General features: G+C 51.4%; 3 protein-coding genes across 12 annotated transcripts; 1 reads left to right on the plus strand and 2 right to left on the minus strand.

The window, feature by feature from the left end:
- Positions 1-3: 3 nt before the first annotated feature.
- On the minus strand, positions 4-19,756 carry LOC108026134 (ankyrin repeat and KH domain-containing protein mask). Of its 10 annotated transcripts, XM_050888786.1 has the most exons (19): positions 19,635-19,756; positions 17,185-18,618; positions 14,720-14,758; positions 14,132-14,267; positions 13,824-14,067; positions 13,583-13,754; positions 12,878-13,177; positions 10,676-12,620; positions 10,537-10,601; positions 10,246-10,473; positions 8,936-10,160; positions 8,781-8,866; positions 8,418-8,693; positions 7,721-8,347; positions 7,386-7,653; positions 6,387-7,315; positions 2,262-6,281; positions 2,022-2,198; positions 4-1,885 (listed from the first exon to the last, which is right to left on the minus strand). In XM_050888786.1, exons 2-19 carry the CDS (start codon positions 18,550-18,552, stop codon positions 1,847-1,849), a joined length of 12,144 nt encoding a protein of 4,047 aa, XP_050744743.1. In that variant the 5' UTR covers positions 18,553-18,618; positions 19,635-19,756; the 3' UTR covers positions 4-1,846. The 10 variants fall into 10 exon arrangements, with proteins under 10 accessions (XP_050744743.1, XP_016952337.1, XP_043951508.1 ...); XM_017096848.3 differs by having other exon boundaries at positions 2,262-7,315; positions 13,583-13,751; XM_044095573.2 differs by having other exon boundaries at positions 2,262-7,315; positions 8,781-8,863.
- Positions 19,757-20,097: 341 nt separating this feature from the next.
- LOC108026019 (signal peptidase complex subunit 3) lies at positions 20,098-20,829 on the plus strand. The gene has a single exon (XM_017096709.3). The coding sequence runs from the start codon at positions 20,201-20,203 to the stop codon at positions 20,738-20,740; it is 540 nt and encodes a 179-aa protein (XP_016952198.1). The 5' UTR covers positions 20,098-20,200; the 3' UTR covers positions 20,741-20,829.
- A 639-nt stretch (positions 20,830-21,468) lies between these two features.
- On the minus strand, positions 21,469-23,613 carry LOC108025968 (protein PTOV1 homolog). Its single transcript, XM_050888790.1, has 2 exons — positions 21,804-23,613; positions 21,469-21,753 (listed from the first exon to the last, which is right to left on the minus strand). Exon 1 carries the CDS (start codon positions 23,470-23,472, stop codon positions 22,918-22,920), a length of 555 nt encoding a protein of 184 aa, XP_050744747.1. The 5' UTR covers positions 23,473-23,613; the 3' UTR covers positions 21,469-21,753; positions 21,804-22,917.
- Positions 23,614-23,622: the final 9 nt, after the last annotated feature.

Here is a 23,622-nt window from a genome sequence, read left to right on the forward strand (position 1 = left end):
TAGTTTCATGCTCACTTATGTATATTATCTTTTATTTCGTACTTTCATATTCATCATTATCATCGTTTAAACTTTAAAGTATAACTTGTAATCGGGTGTTTGTGTTCTGTGTGTGGTTATGCGTGGGCTGCTCATTTAACGTTTCTCTAAGCATTATATCTCAAGCATCGTTTTCCTCTAGAATTTTACAAAGCAATTGCTTGACGACCCACTTTGTTTCGACCTTTCTCCCGGCCCGATCCGTTTCCGGCCTCGGACTTCACTCGTGCATATTGGTAGTGCGAGCCTGGATCAGGCAAGAGGAGGGGGTTTATCAAGTGTGTTTTTACATATCATCGTTTAGTTTAGGTTCTTGCTTTCTTCGAAATAAAAATCTGTGTATCTCATATATGCTATTCGCTAGTATATAGGTAGGTATATATTTTATGTACGTCTATGAGCAGTGTCGGAAAAGCATCAAAGATGGCAAGCAAGCGCCGCTTCGTCGTCGCGTCATCTTCATATCATAATCATCATCATATATCGTTTAGTTCTCGTAAATGGAATATTAAAACGTTACGCGACCACTAATTTCTTGATGTTTCACTTAGTTATTTAAGCAATTTCAATTTCTACTAGCTACATTTTTCGGGGTATCGACCAAGGGGTTGTCTCCTGATTTCGCTGGCCGAAGAACACCAAACACTCGTGTAGCTGCTTTCGTTCGGTTGGGTTTGGTATCCTTCCCAGACGCATCGTTAAGTTGGGGGAGTAGTTAATGGTATGCATATGTGGTAAGTTGAGTTAAGTAATTTTTGTCGGTTGCAGTATTTCCTCTCGTACTCGTTTTCTTTCGATCTATAGCGTATGCATGCGTTTTCATAGCTTTGTTCTAGTTTCCGGTTTCGTTAGCTTCTTGTTGGGGGTGTGCATTTCGGTTTTGGTTGGGGAAAGGGGGATTTATAGAAAAGTGCGCGCCTAGAATTTACAGTTTCGACATTCATTTGTTGCCTTTATTAATGTTATTAAATATATATAGATGTATTTATGTATAAGTGTTGTAATAAAAGTTTGTGTGTGTACTTTAGCTGGCGCTAAACATTTCAATTTAATGTTCCATTCATAAGACTGACTTCTATCTTAAAGTAAATGTATTTTTGCGTAGGTGTGTGTTTATGTGTGTTCGTGTGCGGGGAGGGGGTTAGTGCATGTGTATTGTGTGTGTGTGAATGAAAGTTACTTTTCGCTTCGTTTACCCTCTGCCTCATCACACAAAAAGCTACCACTAACTTCATGCTTCTTCAAAAAATATCAATACATTTAAAAATAAATAATATATATTGCACCCAGTTTACCTGGGCGCCACTTTCGAACATTTTTTTCTTCTTACTTTTCGCTTTTCTTTTCTGTATCATTATTTTGCATTCATTTTGCTTTTCTCTAAGATTTCTTTCTGGTTAAATTTCAAGTTGCCTGCGAAACAAACTAATCACCCAAATTCAAGTTTTTAAATCGATAAACTAAAGAACAAAGCCATGTTTCAATTTTCACATAAGTCCTTCTTGCTGTTAGTTGGTTTCCACGTCAGTTGCCAGGTTGTTAGAAGATTAAGTGGTGGGGAGAAGAAGCCGAGAATCCGAATAGAAAACGTAGAAATTCAATAAATATTATTTCGCTTCGCATGTTCAAATCAGTGGGATGCTTTCGCTGTGGCCGTTGCTGCTGCTACTGATCTTGACGTTGCTGCTGCTGCGGCTGCTCCTGCTGGGTCCTGGTAGTGTGGAAGAGTGCTCAGCCATAGCTGCTCGATTCAGTTGCTTGAACGACAGGTATCGAAGAGATCCTCCTTCTGAGTGTCGCTGGGACATCAGTTGGACCAGTTGGTGGTGTAGTTGGTCCAGGGCAACTGGTGAAAGAACGGAAAGTATACGATTATATTGGGTATTTACAATAAAATGAGTTTGATTTCTAAACTTATGCTTATTTGTCTTATGGATGAACAGCAAGATCTAAATCTTGTATACATGATATTAAACACTCACGTGCTTGTCGTGATGATCCCACACCTCCATCTTGTCCGGCATGTGTGCGGCGATGTCAACCGCTCCGGGAGCGCCCACAAAGTGCTGGTAGCCGTATGAGGGCATCAAGTTGACGTGCTGCTGTTGCTGCTGGCTCATGTTCGGCGGCGCCTGCATGTTGTGGTAGTCCATGGGCATCTGGAAATCATAGCACATATTTAAGCATGCCGCGTTAAACGCCGGATTGAAGGATAAACTTACATTCATTGGCTCATGCTGCTGCTGCTGCGGATAGGGTCCGTTGTTGTACGGCCTGTACTGCTGCTGCTGTGGCTGCTGCTTCAACCAGTTGAGCGGTTGTTGCTGCTGCTGCGACTGCGGTGGTGGCGGCGGCTGCTGCAGACCTGGTGGCTGACCCTTCGGCTCGTGCGCCCAAGGCGGCAGGACGCTGGCCAGGGCATCGTCCATGCTTAGTGCCGAGGCGGCCACATTGAAGTTGTTAAACTTCCAGGACGCAGCTCGCTCTGTGCCAATGGGACGCGGCATCTTGCGGATGTCGTCGTGGTTCGGCGACATGGCAGATGGCGAGCCTAGGCCCGCCATGCCGCCGGCTCCGTTCTCCAGGTGCAGCATGTCACGGCCCGTGTACGATGGATACTCCAAGGCTCCGCCATACCAACGCTGCGCGGCTGCTCCGCCCGGCTGCCTGGCGCCCGCTCCCGGCAGCTGTCTCCCTTGATTGCCTCCGAACATGTTCGACTGCGCTGCACCCTGCGGCGGCGGCTGTGGTGGCTGCTTGTTGCCTTGCGGAAAGATCGAGGCGCGTGGATTCAGGCGCAACAAGCTATTTCCATCCATAATGTACGTCGACGGGGAGGGATCCATTGGGTAGTTGAGCTGCTGCTGCTGAGAGGCTCCCACCATTCGCTGCAAATTTTGCAAAGTTTGCATATTCTGCTGCTGGCGATCGATCATGGCAGAGGCCGCTGCAGCAGCAGCTGCTTGGGCTGCCGCTGAATTGCCACCGCCGGCTGGATTGGAACCAATCGCTCCGAATGTGGGTGGTGCCCCGGACTCCGGTGCAGAGATCGGCATGGGAACATGCCGCTGGATGGGAACTGTGGAGGTGGGCGGCTTAATAACGCCCGGCGAATGGGCGGGCGCCGATTCACCCAGTCCCTGGGTTCCATTTATGGAGGGCTGGCCCACTGCGGCATTTCCATCGTTGGCGGACACCATTGGTGATCTGGCTGGCGCTGCTGTAGCTCCTACTGGTCCTCCACTGGTGATTATGTTTAGAGCCTGCTGGCTGGATTGCGGTTGTTGCTGCTGCTGCTGCTGTTGTTGTTGCTGCTGCTGCTGGATCACATTACCCACAGGCGGTGAGGTTGAGTGATTCGACGAGGCCTTGGAACTGCCCACGGGCGAACTGAGGATGTTGCGATTGTATCCTGGTGCCTTGGAGGCATCCGCCTGCGGCAGACCATCGCCAACAGCTCCTGCTCCTCCGCCAATGCCGGGATCCCCCAGCTTGCCCCACTGCGACTGCTGGTAGTCACTGAACAGGGAATAGGCGCTAGACAGCTTGGCGGCCAACTGGGCACTAAAGCTATCTGTGGCTGCATTGGCGGCCATCAGGTGGTTCAGAAGGTTTGTGTTGATCACCAGATTTTGCTGGGCCGTCTGTGGTTGCTGTTGCTGGGGTGGTTGTGGCTGCTGTTGTTGCTGCTGCTGTTCCTGAGGCGCTTGTTGCGGTTGCTGCTGTTGCTGGGTTTGCTGCTGTGGCTGCGGGCCAGGAACTGGTGCTGCCTGTGGTGGCTGCTGTTGTTGTTGTTGCGGTTGCTGCTGCGCTTGTTGCTGTTGAGCTTGGGTGGGCGAGCCCACTCGCTTACTGGGCGGTGCAATGGGTGCAATGGGTTTCACATTGCTGTTGGCAGAGGCGGCTGCTCCTGCTGCAGCGGCTGCATTCACGGCGGCCACATCCGCCACGTTGAAGGTGCCAATTGGTCCAGCCAATATGTTGCTGTTGCTAGTGCTGCCGCTTCCACTTCCCAGCTGGGCAACATTTGCAGATGCCGCATTTCCAGCTGCTCCTTGGCCAGCGACAGGCTTGCCACGTCCAAATGGAGCCACCACACCACTGCTGCGTCCGCCGGCAGAGCTAATAACCGCTGAGGTCACACCTCCCTCAGCCTTTTTGGGCGAGGACTGTGCTATGGCCGCTGCCTTTGCAAAGTTCTGAGCTCCGGGAGCCACAGTCGAGGATTTACCCACAGCCGTGCTGCTGCTCTTCTGTGCTGCTGGCAGGGCCTTGGATGAGCTCTCCGTCTTGCTCTTGGCCACGCCATTCGATGAGTTGCTGCCGGAGCTACGACCAGGCTGTTGCTGGCTGAGATAGCCACCGCCACCTCTGCCATTGCGGGAACCGGATCCACTCGAAGAAGACACCTTAGAGCTGCTGCTGCTGCTGCCGTTGGACTTGGCAGAGGCCGAGGTCCGTCCACTCGGGGCCTTCACCGGCTGCAACTGCTGCTGCTGCTTGTGCGCATTACTGTAGGCAGTTCCCGCCGGTGTAGTGGAGCTGGCAGACGAGCTGGACGATGTGGAGGTGGTAGATGCGGCCGAGGAGAAGGTGTACGCATTCACACCGGCAGCGGTGCGATTGTCCCAAGTACCCACGGTCATCGGAGCATTCGCCCCGCCACCAGAGGACTGCTTAATGCTGCTGTTGATCCTGGGCAGCATTTGCAAGATATCCACATCGGGATCCTTGATCAGTGCCAAGATGAGCATATGTGCCTGTTTGGTGGCATCGGTCAAACCCTTAATGGTTATGCAACGCTCAGATTGGTTCTTGCCCTGCTTCTCCACCTCGATGTGAGCACCAGTGGTGGCGCGAATGGCGTTGATGTTGCTGCCGCCTCGCCCAATCACCCTGGAGATGGCGTTAACCGGCACCTGCACCTTCTTGCAGGTCATTTCAGGAACCGAAGTCGCCGATGAGTTTGTCCCCGTGGCCAGGGAGCTTGAACTGTTGCTGGTACTGTTGGCCAGGTGGTGGTGCTGGTGATGCGGATGATGCTGCACGCTGGTGGCTGAACTGGTAGCCGTCACCGGCAGTGGGGCTCCACTCGCTCCTACCGCTGTGGTCTGCTGGGTGCTGCTCTTGCGGACCACTTCCTTCCAGCCATCGACCTCGCTGCGCTTGGCAGGATTCAGACTGGTGCTGCTAGCAGCTTGTGACACTGGTTTGGACACTTCTTTGCGGGTGTTGGTGTTGGCGTTGCTGGCGTTGGTAGAGCTGCTACTGTTAATATTGCTTGCGGACTCGCTGCTCTGCAGTTTGCTGGAGTTACTGGTCTGCTGTTTGGCTGGCAGCGCCACCTCCTTGGGCGCAAGGTTCTCCTTCTCACGCTTATTGCTGCTGCTGGTGGAGCTGTTCTTCTCCTCCTTCTTCTTGACAGGAGGTTCCTCCTTCTTCACCTCCAGCTGTCGCTTCAGAGGAGCAGCCTGCTGTGCGGCAGGTTGTTGCTTAGCAGCTTCTGCTGCCGGTTGCTTCTTCACAGAGATGCCCTTGAGGACGGTGGTGCTCGGTGTGGATGTGATTACGGGGGGAGTGGGTGTTGGAGCAGGTTCCACCGATACCGACGACTTGTTCTTGGGCTGCTTCTTGCTCTTCTTTCCCTGATTGTTGCTCGACCCGGAATTGGTTGAGGCATCCGCAGCCTGGGCCGATTGACCGCCACCCAAGCGCGCACCTTTCGTGTCTCCGCTGGAGCACGAGCCCTGATCGATGCCAGAGTCGCCCTCCTCACGAGCGGTGGCCGGCGCTGCCTCCTCGTCTTCGTCGTCCTTGTCGGAATCATCATCCTTGTCAGTGGCATCATCGTCATCGCCCTGCATATCGTCACCACCGGCACCGTTGCCCTGTTGTTGGCGGCGCTTCTCCTCCTTCTTCTCCATCTTCTTCTTCTTCTTGCGCTCACGGCGACGGGCGGCGGCTGCCTTGCGACTCTCTTCGCGCGTCCGCTCCAGATCGAGCTCCTCCAGCAGGATCGAGGCATTCTTGTTGGCCTTGACGGCCTGGGCCTCTTTGGCGCTACGCAGGATCTTCATACAGTCATAGCACTTGTCGATCAGCTCCTTGTCACTGATGGTGCCAATGAAGCGGATCATCTCCTGGTCGGAGGGGAACTGCGACACGTACTGCACCATCCACTTCACAATCTTAGTGTGACCCTTGCGGAAGGCAGCCATCAGGCAGGAAACGCGTCTATTATCCTGTGAGTCAATGTCAGCATTGTGATCGTAAAGAAGCTCCACCACACTGAGGTGGCCACCATGGGCGGCCAACCAGAGCGGGGAGTTACCCTTTTTGTTCTTTACCTCTACACTGGCATTACGGGAAAGGAGGAGCTCTACGAACTTCTGGTGTCCCTTGTCCGCGGCAATGGTCAGGGCAGTATCCCTGGACGTGGGCACCGGAGCAGCATTCACATCCGCTCCCTTGTCCAACAGAACACGACCCACCTCTATGTAGCCACCCGAGGCAGCCTCCATAAGCGGCGTCAGTCCCGTCTTAGCCCGATGCTCAACATTGGCCCGCCGGTCAAGCAGGAGACTCACGACCTCGTGCCTGCCCTGGAAGCAGGCCAATGTCAAGGCCGTGTTGCGATTCGTCTCGATCTGAGCATTGATGTCGGATCCCTGATCCAGAAGCAACTTGACCGCCGGCGTGTGACCATTCATGGCGGCCAACATGAGCGGGGAGATGCCCAGCTTGCTGCCCGTGCGCGAGTTGATCTCCGCTCCGTGGCTGAGCAGCAGCTTAATGATGTTCACATAGCCCCCACTGGCTGCCAGGCTCAGTGGCGTGTAGTCGGATACATTGCGGTGCTCCTTGTTGGCACCAACGCTGAGCAGGAGCTCCACCACCTCGTAGCGGCCGCCGGAACAGGCCAGCGACAGTGGCGTATCCTTGGTACGCTCTGACTGAGCCTCCAATTCGGCGCTGTGCTTGAGCAGAATGTCAACGACCTTGTCGTGGCCAGCGGTGGCGGCCAGGATAAGCGGCGTGAATCCCTTCTTGTCGCGGTGCTCGATGTTCGCTCCACGATTGATCAGCAGTTCGACCAGCTCCTCGTGCCCGCCGGCACATGCCAGTGTCAAGGCGGTGTCGTGGTTCGACTCCGTCTCCGAATCAATCTCAATGGTCTTGTCCACACTCGCAGTGTTCGCGACGGCCAACTGGTTCTGGAGTTGAGCCTGCTGCTGGGCTGTTGCGACCTGGGGCTGTTGATGCTGGTTGGTGTTCACTACGGGCGGAAGGGCAGTAATTTAAATTAGATGAGTACAAACATGTTTATATAAAAGGGGAAAACCGACCTTGACTGCCGGCTGGCGTTTGACGCATCACACAGCGACGATCCTTGCGCGACTGCTTGTCAATGGCCTTTTTGGCAATGCCGCCGGGCATCGACTTGGTGGCGTTGACAGTGGTGCTGGGCGTGGAAGTAGGTGTGCCCATCGGCCAAATGGAGAGCTCGTTCTGCTGCAACTGCTGTTGCTGGGGGTTCTGCAGGGCGAATTGTGTGTACTGTCCAACAGCGGTCTGCGGCACAACCACAGAAGCAGGGTGCGTCTGCGTGGCCACCTGGAAGATGCATTTAAGTTTCGGCATAAGTCTCTAATCCATTGAATCCTGAATTTCGACTACTTACCTGATGCTGGACACAGGTGGGCGCCTGCATATGCGGCGGCGGATGGAGGAGCAGCTGTTCCTGCAGGTTAAAGTGTTTCTGCTTAAGAGGCAATGCCTGGACACCCACGACGGGAGTTCCGGCTGGCACCTGGCCACTCCGTTGGAGCAGCAGCTCTTGGGCCACCTGCTCCAGTTCACTCTGGGTTGGCGGACGCTGAACGCCGGTTCGTTGTTGAAAAAGATGGGCCTGCTCAGCGTGCAACTGCTGCTGCTGCTGCTCGGTGAGGGGCTCTCCGACAGCCTGTTGCTGAGCTTGATGCTGGGCCATGTTTGGGGGCAGCTGGAAAAGCAACTGCACGGGCGGGGCATTCTTGTCGCCGCTCTCCACGTTGTAAACAAAGTTTGTGGCAGGCTGCTGCTGATGTTGACGCTGGGCAGTAACAGCCTTGATGAACGGCGCATTGGTGTACTCGTGCAGGCTGTGCAATGACTCCATCTGCTGCTTTAGCTCCAGATCCTTTTCTAAAGCAAGCTGCTGGTGCTGATGAAATTCGGCGGCATGGGACAAGGCTTGATTGTGAAGCTGCTGCTGCTGTTGCTGTTCATCGGTAAAGGGGAGTAAGGAAAGAGGAGTTTGCTGGTGTTGCTAAAGGAACAACAAAGAAATTAATGCATAAGTGAACTGAAACTCCGCAAATGGCTAAAAATAAACCTACCTGCGCGTGCATTTCGTCGGAATCGAGGAGTCGCTGCTCGAGTTGAATGTTTTGCTGCATGGAATAGTCGAGGAGGACGAGATTTGCCTGTCGCTGAGCATCTTGCGGAACATCGCCTGGGTTAATGAGACCTGGCGACCGTACCACGCCCACCAACTGCTCCTGACCGGTCCACTTGCCCGACGATTGCGCCCAGTTGCCAGCAAACCTGCCCTTGCACATCTGGTTCAAGCTAAACTCGGCCAGCTCTGGGTAGTTTAGGCTACTGGCCAACTCCTGTAACAAAAAATAGAGCAATATATGGTTATTTTAGGCTTCTGTTTGGGCAAAATCAATTAAAAATTGTATTCAAAATTAACTTGCCTGGAATATATCCTCCATTTCGCCATCGTTGGCGAAGTGCTCCAAGCCGGAGTAGAGCTCACTTCCGCCAGCGCCGCCATCGTCTTCTGAAAGAAGAGGATTACACGATTCAAATAAGCAACAAGTACCCAGAATCTCGGTATCCTTAATCTTACCGCACTGCTGATCTCCCTCCACTTGGTGCTTCAGCTGCTTCTGGTGGACTGCAACCGCCTTGGCGTGCGCAGCTGCTGCGGTGGCAGCCGCCAGCTGCTGCTGGAGCACGCTGTTCAGCGCCGCGTTGCTGCTGGCCGCCGCCTTGAGATTGCTTATTTGAGGCAGGACGTGAACGAGCTCCGAGTTGGTAAGTTCGAGCGGGAAGTCGCACATTGTCTGCGAGTTGAGGATTAGGTTCTCCAGCCGAGTGTTCATTTTGCGCTGCTTCAGAGGCAGCGAGCTGGCACCGCTTTTTGAGTTGTTATTATTGTTGTTGCCAGCACCTTGATCACTGTCTGGTTCGTCCAGGAAGAACTCGTCATCGTCCCCGTCCTCTTCCTCATCCTCGCCTTCGCCACCACCTTCATCCTCGTCGATGTAGTCTACTTCACCATCGTTGTCCACCTCCGCATCTTCGTCATCATAGTTGAGCTTATCAATCTCCCCGCTGTTGGTGTCCTGCTCTTCGTCGTCATCGTCCTCCTCATCATCCTCCTCTTCTTCCACAATGATGCCATCTTCGCGCAAAGCGGCTGCCAATTCAATGGGCTCCGGAGGCAGTGTATTTTCCTCGCCATCTGCCCCGGCCTCACCCTCAGCATCGTCCTCGCACTCGCTCTCAAGCTCCGAACTGATCTCGTCCTGATCCTTGTTAGCCGCAGCCACAGCAGCAGCAGCTGCTGCCGCCGAGCAGAGCGTGGCCAGATTCTTCATCTCGGCCCGAGGCTCGGATCCAAGGCGATCTGCTTCGGTTGGCGAGGACATGGTAGTCTCCTCCATCTCCGGAGGAGTCTCAGTGGGCGACTTTGGCTGATCGCCGAAGAAGTTGTGCACTCCCACCATATGCCATCCGTCCTTGAAGAAGTTCAACTGGGGTGTGTTCAGGGCCAGATCTTTACGGCCCCTCGAGCCGTTCACCGCCGTCTCCAGCATGCCACGGAAGTCATCCATGGTAGTCTTATGCTGCAGGGCTACTTCCAGGGACTGCTGCTGCTGTTGTTGCTGCTGATCGACATAGTTGCCGCTGCCAGTGGGCGAGGCGAGAGGAGAAGCCGGGGAATTGGAGTAGGCCATGTTCGCGGAAGAAGCTGCCGCTGCTGCTGCAGCCGCTGCATTGTCAAGTGCAACTCGCTGATGGTGCAATTGCAGTTGCTGCTGGAGTTGCAAATGCGACTGCTGCATGTGCTACAAGGGTTATCACATGCGAATTAATATATTTTATTTTAGAATACAAGATTAGTAAGGCTAACAGAAGTAAGCTAACACTCACCAGGTTGTTATAGATGGACACCATCGGGTTCTGCTGCAAGTTGGGCAACACCTGCTGTGCGTGCTGGGCCGCTGCTGCTGCCGCTGCCGCCGCGGCTGCTGCAGCTGCTGCTGCTGCGGCTGCCTGCTTGCGGTTGCTCTTGTTGGTGGCCTTCACCTTGGGCCTGTCGCTGATGGCTGTGCTTTGAAGAACTTCCGAGGAATGGGTAATGGCTCCGCCAGAGTTTCGCTGCAAACATGAAATGAAGTTACTGTATATAGACCATTCTTTTGATGGGTCTAAAATACTTACGGCTGGGATCTGGGCGCAGGCACTATTGTCCAGTGCTGTCGGTACGGGCTGATTGTTGTCGGCTCCTGGTTGCAGGTAGTAAAGATTAATTACTTAGTACGCAAGACGTAATCTCAAAATGTCTAAGCTGTGGACTTACCTTTGAGGGCTAGCTCGTTAGGGTCACTGCTGCTGCTCTCCGGCGGCAGTTCACCCTTCTTCAGCTCCGGCATAAAGCCGCGTCGGCGCTGCAGCCGTGGATCCTCTCCGGCACATGCGAATTGCGGAGTCTTTCCGTCCTCACCCAAGGGCTGCGATCGCACCTGCTCGCCTTGCTGCTGCTGATCCAGTGGACAGTCGATGAACTCTATCACCTCGCCGGACTTAATTACGCGATTCCGGTTTGGCAGCATGCCCCCCTTCAGCTTGGCCTGACCTGGCTGCAGTTGTTGCTGTTGCATAACAGGCTGCTGGCAAACGGTGTGGAAGAGTACCGGCGGAGCTGGCGGCGCCTTTTGCGGTGGCTGCAGGGAATTGATGTGCTCCATATCCAGGTCAAAGTGCTTGCACGGCACCAACTGGTGTTGGCCGGCAGAAGGTGGCTGCTGCTGCTGTTGTTGTTGCTGCTGCTGCTGCTGCTCGAAGCCCGGCTGGAGGTGGAAAAGTCGCGACTTGGCAATGAGGCCTTCCTGCTGCTGAGCGCCGAGGGTGGTCAGATCGATTCCTCCGACCTCTCCATACTCCTCCATGCCAGCCTCACTGCCGGTGGTGCTGGCTCCAGCTCCAGCGCCCATTCCCGCCGTAGCCGTGAGTTGCAGATCGCCAGGCTCTAGAAAATCTCCAGTACCCATCGCCACGATGTTGGAGGATCCGTTGCCTGCACTGCTAAACTGTTGCTGGTGGAAATGTTGCTGGTTGGATGCTCGCGCTGCCTCCGACAATTCGTGCAAACCAGGGGGTGCGTTGAGCTGCTGCAACTGATGCTGCAGCTGTTGCTTCATGATCTTTTGGCGCATCTGATTTGGGCCAGATTGGGAAGGGGCTACGGCTGCTTGGTTAGCGTTCGCAGCCGCTGCCATTTCCGTGGGCGAAATGTTCGGGTAGCGGAAGAGCAGCTCGACCACTCGGGTGTGTCCACCCTTCGAGGCCTCGATCAGCATTGTGCTGTTGTCCTTCAGCTTGTGGAACGGGTCGGCGTTGTTCTTTAGCAGCAGCTCCACCACAGCTTGATGGCCCCCGGCACAGGCTAGCGACAGGGCAGTGTGATCATTACTGGTGGTCTGCTTATTGACATTGGCGCCCTTCTGGATGAGGAACTTCACAGTGCACAGGTGTCCGGCGCGACAGGCCTTCATCAGCGGCGTTCGGCCGCCCTCGGACTCGTGCTCCAGCTCAGCTCCGTAGGACAGAAGCACACCGGCCGCATCCGTGTGTCCGTTCTCGCAAGCGTGCGTCAGAGCAGTATCGCCGGTCTGCGTCTCTGCATGGACATTGGCCTTGTTCTTCAGCAGGAAGCGCACCAAGTCAGTGTGTCCCTCCTGCGAGGCCTCCATGAGAGGTGTGGAAGCTCCCAGCTCCAGGTTGGCGCCCTCCTTTATCAGGAAGGCGGCCACCTCGCTGAAGCCACCGCAGCACGCCAGCGTAAGGGCTGTCTCCTGGGTCTCTTCGGTCGTGGCATTGATGTTTGCACCCTTGCTGAGCAGCAGGGCTACCATCTCCTCGTGACCTTCCCGAGCGGCCTCCATGAGCGGAGTGTAACCCTCGTCGTTGACCTCCTCAATGTTGGCTCCTCGCTCAATCAGCAGGGTGGCCAACTCCACGTGACCACCGCAGGCGGCCAACGTAAGAGGCGACTCAAACGAATCCGTGGGCATGTTAACCTGGGCACCGGAGTCGAGCAGGAGACGGGCCACCTCTACATGGCCGTCCATGGAAGCCTCCATCAGGGCAGTATGCATTTCGTCGGTCTTGTGCTCCTGATCGGCACCCGCCTGCAGCAGGAACCTCACCATGTCCAGGTGACCCTTGTAGCAGGCAAGTGTGAGGGCGCTCTCCTTGAACTCGTTCGAGTGGGTGTTGATGCCGGCTCCATGCTCGAGCAGCACCTAAATGGTGACAAGGATAACCGATTAGCAATTAGCAAGGCAATTATTTTGATGTTGGTAAACCATTTCTGCCGAATGCATCAGATAAGATCAAACTAAATCACAGAGCTGGCATCTTGCCCAGACCAATCAGTAACTCGATTCAGGTCGTGGGTGTGCCACCACTCTCAAATCTCGGATTATAATCATTTGGATTACGTACAGTAAACAGTATTGTATGCATCTACACCTTTCGAGGTCAGAAGGAGTACACTTACCTTGGCTACTTCCACATGGCCAGCGGAGGCGGCCTCCATCAGGGGCGTGTGTCCATTCTCGTTCTGCTCCTCGACGTTGGCGCCGTGCTTGAGCAGCACCTTTACCACGTCCACCTGACCGCCAGCACAGGCAAACATGAGCGGGGTGTTGCCGGTGGCACAGTGGGCGTTCACATCGGCGTTATGGTTGAGCAGCAGTTTGACGATGTCCAGGTGACCCGCGGAGGCGGCTTCCATCAGCGGCGTCGAGTCCTTCTGCCCCTTGTCCTCCACCTGGGCGGCAGACATGGCCAGCAGAACCTGTGGCGGTTAGAGATTAAGTATTTGGTAAGGTGTACGCACTTAATTTGCCCACGTAATGCCCTATTTATTGGTCTTTTTCGACTCTTTCAGGATTGTTTGTCTGCTGCTAAGTATTTATCGATAGGCAACAGCTGAGAGGGCAAGCGTATGGGCACGGTGTTGCCACACCGGCAAAAGGGCACGTGAATTAGGAAGGTCGTTAAATTTAAAAATATGGTAAGATTTTTAAAGGTAAAACTTTAAAAAAGAATATCTAAATCTTGTTTTAATATGTGTTATTATTAATTATTAATTTGAAGTAAAAATATAAAATAATATCCAATCCGCCAAAACTTAAGACTCAAATAGTAAACCTTAAATTCGGGGCCAAACCACATTATAAAGATGTCACTGGTGACATACCTGAGCCAGCTCGTAGTAGCCCGCAGAGCAGGCCATGGAGAGCAGGGATTCGCCATCATCCGTGGAGGCAGCGGCATCGTTGAGGTTCACGTTGCCCTTGCAGAGCAGCCGCTTCACCGTGTTGACATCGTTATCCGTGCAGGCGGCCACGAGGGATCGGGAGAAGCCACTGCTGCAGCATTAGGAAATAGATTATCAGCTTATACAGAAGACCTTGGCGGATCACGAGGTCAATACTAACTTCTTATCGCGGGGACTGTTGGCACAGCGCATCTTGGTCAGCGCCTGCTTGGTCTCGTCGATGGCGTGGGTGGCATGGCGCAGGACAGGAGCCTTCTCGTTGGCCGCGGCCTCGAGCAGGGCGGTGAGATTGCTGGAGCGCTTGTTGTTGGCGTCCATGAGGAAGGAACTCACTTCGGGCGCGTCCTCTTCCTCGTCCTCATCGTCGATCTCCTCGTCGTCCGCATCGTTGTCCTGCAGCACATCTGGTGAAGGGATAGTCATGGCTTTACTATCATATTACCGGGTTAAAAAACTTGTTCGACTTACCTATCTCCTCTTCGTCCTCCTCGTCGTCGCCTTCGGACTCATCAGAGTCCTCGGACTCCTCCTCCGTTTCGTCCTCATCCTCGCGCACCTCGCCCTCATGCGGGCAGCTATCCGGATCCGATTCGGGAATATCGTCCTGCAACACAATAAACATTTCGATTCGTTAGACTCTTACAGTTGTCAACTCAAACTAAGTGTTTTCTACCAACAAACTCAAATCTTTTACTTGGGGGTGAGTAGTAAAAAGTTTCCTACTAATAATATACGACTATATTAAGCTGGAAGTTACAAATTAGAGAAGCTATTTAATAGTTGATCAGAAGAGCACATTCTTGTTGTCTAAGGCCAGCAACAAAGTGGTGGAGTTAGGTGTGTTTAATGATGTGTGCGAGGAGGAAGCGCAGTAGTTTTGGGTTAAGAATCGATCAATTATTTGTCAAAAATTAATGGTTTAGTAGAACTGGTGGGCCTGAAGCTTTAGGTACTTTCGATTGCCTTCGGTTAATGTGGGATTATGTTTTGGTTTTTAATTGGTTTTTTGAAAAGCGGATTGGGGAATCGGGTTTATAACGCGAAACAGAAACTTACCAGGAGATCTGGCCTTAAACACAAGAATGCCAATAGGATCTACAAATAAAGAGAAACGAAAGAAACGTGTACATAAATAATAAAAATTAACGCAAGCGGAGAGTAGAGATTTCGGGTTTGGGGGCAAGTTGAACTGGAGGGTTGATACTGGAGGGTCTTTGGCCGATTTACATGGACGAGGGAGTGCAGCAGAAAGTCCACGCTGGATCGGAAACTTCGTATCATCGCTTTCGTCAGGCTTTGGAAAAGCGTGCGAATATGTGGCCGGTCGACCATCACTCCCCTCTTCTTCGGTGCTTCTCTGATGCGTTGAAACAAAAATTTAAGCCAATCTACTTTATTTTTTGATGTAATTTAACATTTACGAGTCTCAAATGTGACAAGAGCTGCATGGCTAGCCAAAAAAAAATATAATAAATTTTGAATAATTCCAGCAAATAAATGACGTTTAAACGGCGTTGCCAGTGCGGCCCAAAAGTGTAATTATCGATAACAGAAGAGGAGGCACAGAAGAAGGAGTAGAAGGAGGTAGAGAGTGAAAACCAGCAAAAACACGACCAGCTAATGCATGATTTCCTCTAGCAAGAATATCACCTTGCGCCAAAAGATCCCAGCGAACCCCCACGGTTGACTCTGATTATAAGCCTATAAACCACCAAATAGTTTTCCTTGGGAATTCAAAGAGCCGCATGAGTCAGAGAGTGCAGTTCGCACATCGATTTAAATACGGCACGCACACACTCTCGCCGCCCCGAAAGGTCTGCACATGTGTGCGTGTGCGCTTGTGTGTTTACGCCCACGCCTTAAATTATTGAACCAAAAAGAAAATGCCAAAAAGATTGCCGAAATACATTTGCAACACGAGGCCAAGTGCTGTCTGCTTAACCTTTGATGAATGAACAGAAGCAGCATACAGAGGAACATGACCAAGCGGAGGAGCAGCAGAGGCGGAGAAACGGCAGTAGAAAGAGAAGCCAAGAGAACCTACAACAAAAATTCAGCATGAACGAGTTCAACAGCAGCCGTTCGTTTGTCTCGTTGCTGCGCATTGGTATGCGTGTTGCCCTGTGCAGATGTGTGTGCGTTGGTAAATTTGTGAAAAAGAAAATCAACCGTAAAATGTTTGCACGCCACAGCAAAGTATAATCAGCAAATTGTCTCTCTGCTGACCGAAAAAAAAAGAACAATAATAAGTTCGCCAGAGTTCATTACACTCGAAAGTGCGTTATTATTATTATGGCTCTTATTTATTATTGTTATTTTCAAGTGTTTCCCCATACGTTTCACTGCTGCAACAACAAAAACAGCAGCTAGAAAGAAGCAGAGGCGGCAGCAGCAGCAGCGGCGGAGTTGCCAGACTGCCAACCGACATCTTTGTCACGCTGTTCAAAAGAGAATTCGCGAAAGTAGCCAAAAAAAAAGAGGAAAATTATGTACATGTGTAAGCAGCGAGGAAATTAAACTACTGATTTGCGTGGGAGAGACGGGGTCAATTACAAGATGCCGTCGATGCAATGACCTTTGATTTTAATTGGGCGGCAGCGGCATACTACTTTTCCACTTTTCAGTTTCGCATTTAGCATGCCCATTTCCATTTGGCAAATGCGCTAGTGTGCTAGACAAAGAAAAAGGTATTTCTACGCATACAAGCGAAGAAGCAGCGAGCAGGCGAACAGCTGATAAATCATTCACCCACACAGCCAAGCGAAAAGGGCTTGCACACACCCGCACCGGAAGGTGAGGAGAAATGAGAGGGTCGAAACTCTCGCTGCAACAACAAAAGCGTGTGCTCGCACATATGTGTGTGTGAAATGTGAGCGATCACCTCCACTCGAGGTATTTCCCCACGTAAAAACCGAAGACCGAATTCCCACCTGAGATACTGCGAATCTTTCAACTGTGAGATATAAACACTCGAACTAGCTGCTATGATAACAGACTGGGCCGCTTTGATAAACTATATGAGTCGAGTGATAAGGCGCCGCTTTCGCCTAATCGTAGGAATTTTATTTGAAAATGGGTAGTACTTTAGTTTTTATTTGGGATTTCAGAACCAACTAATAGTAAGACCTGTTAGGAGGAAGACTACAGACTCTTCTAGACGAAAACAAGTAGTTTTTTAAGGCTTTGATATGATAGCATATCATTCTAGGTATTTTCTTGGAATTGGAGTTTTTAGTTCTTTCATAAACTCTGTTTCAGTCAAATAACCCATACTTAACATACTCCCTCGACCTTATCAGCACTACACGTATAGATGAGATTATAAACTACACGTTTTCCCTAGCCAAGGGGGAAAAACTAGTTCCACTTCTAGAGACTTCGAGTAAGCTTCCACACGAAAGCCGTGCAGGACCACTTCTCAACGACTTTTTCAGAAATACCACGTATATATTTTTCAGAGTTTGATGATGAACTGCCACCTGGTTTTGCATGGCATGGGGAAGACCTTCTGGCGCACTCACCTCTGAGACAGACTCCTCCTCCGACTCGGACAGGTCTGTGGTGACGGGCTGGTGATAGAACTCCGTGTCGGTGTCCGTGTCCGGCGTGATGATGTTCTGCAGCGCCGAGATGGCATTCACGAGGTTCGCCGACGAGGACAGCGAGGAGGCGGTTGATGACATGGACGAGGTGGCGGAGCGATTGGAGGCGGAGGCCGAGGCGGCGGCAGCCGCTTCCTTAAGCTTCTGCTTGAGCACGGCGGCGGCATTGGCCACATCCACGGCGGGATTGATGGCCATTCTGGCGGCGGCGGCGGCGGCTGCTGCAGCTCCTCCTCCTCCTCCTCCGGAGCCAGATGATCCGCCCGCTCCACCCGATGATCCACCGGTAGCAGCGCCAGCGTTGCTATCGGCGGCAGCTGCGGCGGCGCCCATCAGCAGAGTGGTTGCGGCGAATTTCAAATGCGCCGAATCCTTGCTGGTCAAGTTGGGGGCATTACCGGAGGCGGACTGCTGCTGCTGCTGCTGCAGTTGTTGTTGCTGTTGTTGCAAGGCCACCTGTCGCTTCAGGGCGGCCACTGCTGCTCGGGTCTTCTTCGAGGACGAGGAGCTGGAGGAGCTACTACTGGGGGCAGGAGCAGATGCGGATGCGGACGCAGTTGCTGTAGCAGGCGCGGGAGCAGGCAGTGCTGGGCTGGGCGCCGAGGCCACGGCGGCACGGAACTTGGCGGCGCTCACTGCTCCAGTGGTGGTCGCCGGACCACCGGCTATGACCGTGGTGCCTCCGCTGCCGCTGCCGCTGCTGCTGCCACTCGTCGTTGTTGTGGTGGTGGCTGCTGTTGCTGAGTCGCTGCTGCTGCTGCTACCGCTGGCGGCCGTGGGCGTTGTGGGCGTGGCCGAGGCCTGACTGCTACTGGTTCCAGACATCTTGGCAGTGTTATTGTTGGTGTTGTTAACTTTCAATCGGCTATTGCTGGTTAGTAGTGGTGCTGCTGGCGCAGTGGTTGATCCCGATGACTCCGTCGCAGTGGTCGTCGTCAGTGGCTCATTCTTGGCCGACAGGATCTTCCGCCCGCTGGTCTTCAGACTATTGTTGGCCAGTAGAGCGGCGGCTATCGAATGTCTGGCGGCAGCGATACGTGGTAGATTGTGATTCAGCTGTCTGTTGGGCTTCTGTTGATTGGCGTTGGCGTTGGCGCTGGTGTTGTTGTTGTTGCTGCTGATGTTGCTGTTGTTGTTTTGGGAGCCTGAGCCCGAGGAGCCTGCGTTGTTCTTGCTGCTGGCCTTCGGCTGGTTGGTTGTGGTTGTAGTTGTGGTTTTTTGGTTAAAATACGCTGTGGAGCGCACATTCAAGTCATCGCATTCATGGTTTTTCGCATCATTATTCATTTTACTCTCTCGCTGGAGGTTGTGTTATTTGGGGTTTCTTCTGGATTTACTTTCAATTCGCGCGTCCTTTGGGGATGGTTGGGAAGGGGAGCAAAAGATTATAGATTTTTTCTACTTTTCAATTGAGTAAACACAAACTAGTCCCAGGGTAATGTCACTTCGAGTGAATTTAACACATTTGTTGATGTGTTTTTCAAGGGGGCCGGGGTGCAGGGGCACAAAAACACATCAACAAATAGAGGTTCTTCGGCTATATTGATTTTTATATAGATATTGTTAGGAGGATTGCTTTCTTATATATGCGATGGGCAAAGAAACTAACACACACACACAGGCACCTCGCACACACACACACACACACAGCCACGCAGAGACACAGTGAGCCCGCGGAGTGGCAACGCTGCGCATTCTTTCACTTTGCCTTCGCACACTCGTTCGTACATCGTTCGTTCGCACTTAATTCTCCCATTCCATTCCATTTCCCCTGCCCACTGATTCACATTTTTACACCGAAAACGGTTCAGGTGCGAACGGAAACAAAAAACACACTAAATCGCACAGATTCGCCCGCTTCGATTTGCCAATTTCTTGGTAATTCGCCGATGCCAGGCGAATCGATGCGCAATTAGGACTTGGGCAACGTGCTTCACTATTTATATAATCGCGGTGGGGGGACGCCGCCGAAGGGCAGATCGAAGCCTGCACTCTGCTGGTTTAATAACCATCGAGCCCATGCAATTGCAGTACTTTATTTATAAAACTTTTCGCAGCAGTTTCGACTTCGCCCGAGGGAACGAAGAAAAAATCACTTTTCGACTTTGGCGTATGCGTTTCTCGCTTGGTCGCTAGCCTCGTCCCGCTCGCGCACACGCGATGCCCCGACGCGGCCGTCGCACCGCTGCTGCCGTCCCGCTCGCACGCGCAGACGAAGGCAGAAAATAGCAGGAGGGACTGAGGGAAAATTTTTTGCCACTATTCCGCTGGCGATTTTCCGCATTTAACTGGCCCTTCCAGGCCGCCAAACAGGCCCAACGCGAGCCCCACTCGGTGGTCCACGGCTTGGCGACAGTTGCGCGAATTACCGTTCACAATTCGTGGCAAATTAATCACTTTTCAGCAGTGCCAAATTCTCCGTCTTCGTCGGATTTTTCGGATCGCCATATTATATTATTCCCGGATGTGAGGAAAAGGTGGGACCGTGGCGGCGATGAATCGTGACTTGCGTGCGTGACTTCGGCGTGACTTTCGTGACCGAACGGTCACACTGCCCCTCTTCGGGGGAAATCTTGCATCTCTCTGTTTAGATTTTAACAGCGCTGTTAAGAGACTTACGTTTGCTTACGACAGAAAAGGTGGGACCGCGGCTATGATGTCGATGAGTAGTGAGTAGTGTGTGATTTTGATTCGTGACTCAACAGCGCTGTTAAGATGCATGGAAATCGAACAGCGGCAGAGGCGCCGGCGCATCTTAACAGCGCTGTTAGTTAGTTAGCCGAGACAAACTCCATTCCTGGTATATACCTCTTTGGCCACCCCTGGTGCGCTGCATCGATCTGGCCACCCCGCAACTTTTTTCCAAACTAACAACACGACGTGTCATTTGCCGGATTTGATTCATTTGATTCTCGCAGGGATTAAGCTCGCCAAAATGCACACGGTGCTGACCCGAGGAAACGCCACGGTGGCGTACACGCTGAGCGTCCTGGCCTGCCTCACCTTCAGCTGCTTCCTGTCCACCGTCTTCCTGAACTACCGGACGGAGGCTAACATCAACACGATCCGGGTGCTGGTGAAGAACGTGCCGGACTACGGGGCCTCCCGCGAGAAGCACGACCTGGGCTTCGTGACCTTCGACCTGCAGACGAACCTCACCGGCATCTTCAACTGGAACGTGAAGCAGCTGTTCCTCTACCTCACGGCCGAGTACCAGACGCCGTCGAACAAGCTCAACCAGGTGGTCCTCTGGGACAAGATCATTCTGCGCGGCGAGAACGCCGTGCTGGACTTCAAGAACATGAACACCAAGTACTACTTCTGGGACGACGGCAACGGCCTGAAGGACAACCGCAACGTCTCGCTCTACCTCTCGTGGAACATCATTCCCAACGCCGGGCTCCTGCCCTCCGTTCAGGCCACCGGGAAGCACATCTTTAAGTTCCCGGCCGACTACGCCACCTCGTCCATTTAGAGCTAGGAGTGCAAATTAAAGCCGGCTCCATTCGGGCGCCGTAGCATGTAGTGTCTAATAAAACCCCAAATAAAATCGCTGTGTAAGGATTTCGAAGGGAGTCTGGATGTCCCAGTGGGAAGGATTGATCTAGTTTATTGATCTTAGTTTGTTGCATAAACACAGAAGTCATCTCTAATTTACAACCCTAAAATTGAATCTCTAATTTCAAACTTCGATACAACTATTTAATAAATAAATTACTGAGCATTCTCTCGTATACAATTAGGTCCACCAATTGTTTAACCAGCAGCTCCCTTAAGGGCTGCCGCACTCAACGTGCGATTCTTCATTTCGTAGCGCGACTGAGTATCACTCTCGTTGGTAGAAGGAATGCTTTGGTCAAGACTAGGGCCTGGAAACAATAATTTCAGGGGTCTTCTTAGGAGGAGAGGAAAACCATTATCCAGGAAAAAGCGATCCGAGTAGGCGCTGACCGCCAAAGCGACGACGAAGGTAGCGATCAGTAGTTGCAGAAGATAAAGGCAAAGTTCAACTCATGAATACCATATATTATAGGCCAGTTACTCACCAATTTAACTGACATGTTGACGATCGAACGATTGAAACCACACTGACTGACCTAAGCCAAGAAACGTCGGTATATGTGTGGTGTTCAAGGCCTCGCCAAATGGGCTAGTCCCACGGATTAAGTTTGTAACTCCCTTTCATATAAATTCCCTTTCCTATAAACTGATGGCTCTATTCCCCTTTTATTGGCAGATATGATTATGTTGTGTATCTTATCCCCTACTTGCTCATCCAGCAAGGTTCTGGAGGGCCGCACTGTTCGATGAATTGTTTTTTATTTTGAAACTCGAACCGTTTCTGTCGGTGGAAGAAAGGTCTTCTGTTGAATTGGTGCTGGGACTTAGGACCTCCACGACTTTATTGAGAATGGGACTTATGATGTCACTAACGATACTCGATGACGAGTTGACCGCCATAAGGACCACCAAGACAGCTACAAAGAGCTGCGAGGAGAACATTTACTGTGTTCCATTATTATTATTATTTTACTCACCAATTTCCCAGAGGCCATGTTGACGATTGTGGCAGCGGTCTACCCAATTTTGGCTCACTTGAAGCTAACCATTCCATACTTATAACACCTCCACTGCCATTTCCAATGGGTTAGTCTCAGAAATTAAAGCCGGAACTAATCCTTTCACATTGTTCAAATTTCTAGCTCAAAGCCTTGATAAATAGTTCAAAAACAGATTTTTCTTTTGTTTTAAATATCTAGTTGGTTTTTGTTAGAGAAATTTTAAGAAGCGGATTTCCCATATTGAATTGGAGCCAGACTTTATGGCCCGATTTTCATCGGTGTTTGCCAAATTCGAATGCCGCTTTGACTTAGGGGCTCTGATTAGTTGGGTTACATTGTCTGTTTGATGATTCAGCATATTTGATCGCTTGTAAAACTGGTATTTTATTTCTGCATCATCATCCATGGCCAAAAAAGGAATATGCCCAAAATAAGTTTATTTATAAAATCGACCTAGTATTTAATGCGAAGAGCTAGATTAGATACTCATACATTTTTATAATAGCGTTTTTGGAGATCCCCTTTTTCAATTGTCTTTCAAATGTATTAAACAAAAAAATGAACCCTTTTTTAAACTTAATACTTAAATTACAGAGAAACCAACATGAAAATGGGTCAAAATTTCGACCCTCTCTTAACCGAAATATTTAAATGTAGAATAATAGAGAATGCATCCACAAATTCAAAGAGGTATCCCACATGAAAATCGGTGGTCAAATACTTAAGTTATGGAATCTGGAATTGCTGTTTTGGGGTCCCAATGAAAACCATTGAAATTACGGATAAATCGAACATGAAAATGGTCCAAAATGTCGACCCTCTCTTAACCGAAATATTTAAATGTAGAATAATAGGGAATTTATCCACTAACTCAAAGAGGTATCCCACATGAAAATCGGTGGTTTGCTGTTTTGAGGTCCCATTCTAAAAGACAAAATGTTAACCCTCTCTTAACCCAAATATTTAAATGTGGAATACTAGGGAATTCATCCCAAAATTCAATGAGGTATTTATTTCTGTCATTTTGTAAAAAATGGCACGAGTAATGGGAAGAGATTCGTATTAAGTAGGCCAACGCGTTAAAGAGCCCCTACTTTTTCTGGTTATCCCGGAGCTGTTCAAGAGCTTCCCGCAACAGCTGGACGTAAGTAATCTGATTATTGGGTATAAAACCCAAAAAATCGTTGCGACTGGGCACGTAAATCAGTATGAGAATCCTGCAGTTTGATGCGGGATTTACGTGGACGCAGCCACAAAAGCCGGCGGAAAGCAAAGTGACGAGCGAGTCCCTCAATTCCCCCGGCTTCGCTCGAAAACGAACCATTTTTGAATCCTTAAGCAGCGATATGCCGACATTTACCAATACAGGTTTTGGCATGAGCTGCATTCTCAGCTTGATCGGCCAGCTCTCCGCCGTCACTTCCGGCTGGCCATCCACAAAGTTGGAGCTTATTGTTAAGGGCAGCGTGTTTCGCCCCTCCGGTTGTCCCAGTTTCCTCCACTCCAGCTGTCCAGACCAAATGGCACCCGCAAAGGCGGGCTGACCCTGCTGCGCATTTGCCGGAAGTTCCTGCAGTAGCATCTCGCCCAGCTTTTGGGTCAGGGCGTCCACTTCTCCACCATCTTCGGACGAATCCACCTGCATCTCTCCTGCGGCGTCCTTGTTTATCCTGGGCAGTGGTTGGTGCCGAGTGACACGTAATTAGAACTCAATGAAGGATGGGTTAGAGGAGGACTTGTTGCCGAACGCTCTCAGAATTTGTTATCTCTACTTCCTCTTCTCCTTCGCGGTTTG

Source organism: Drosophila biarmipes, chromosome 3R (genome assembly GCF_025231255.1).
Source record: "Drosophila biarmipes strain raj3 chromosome 3R, RU_DBia_V1.1, whole genome shotgun sequence".
NCBI classification, from domain to species: Eukaryota; Metazoa; Arthropoda; class Insecta; order Diptera; family Drosophilidae; genus Drosophila; species Drosophila biarmipes.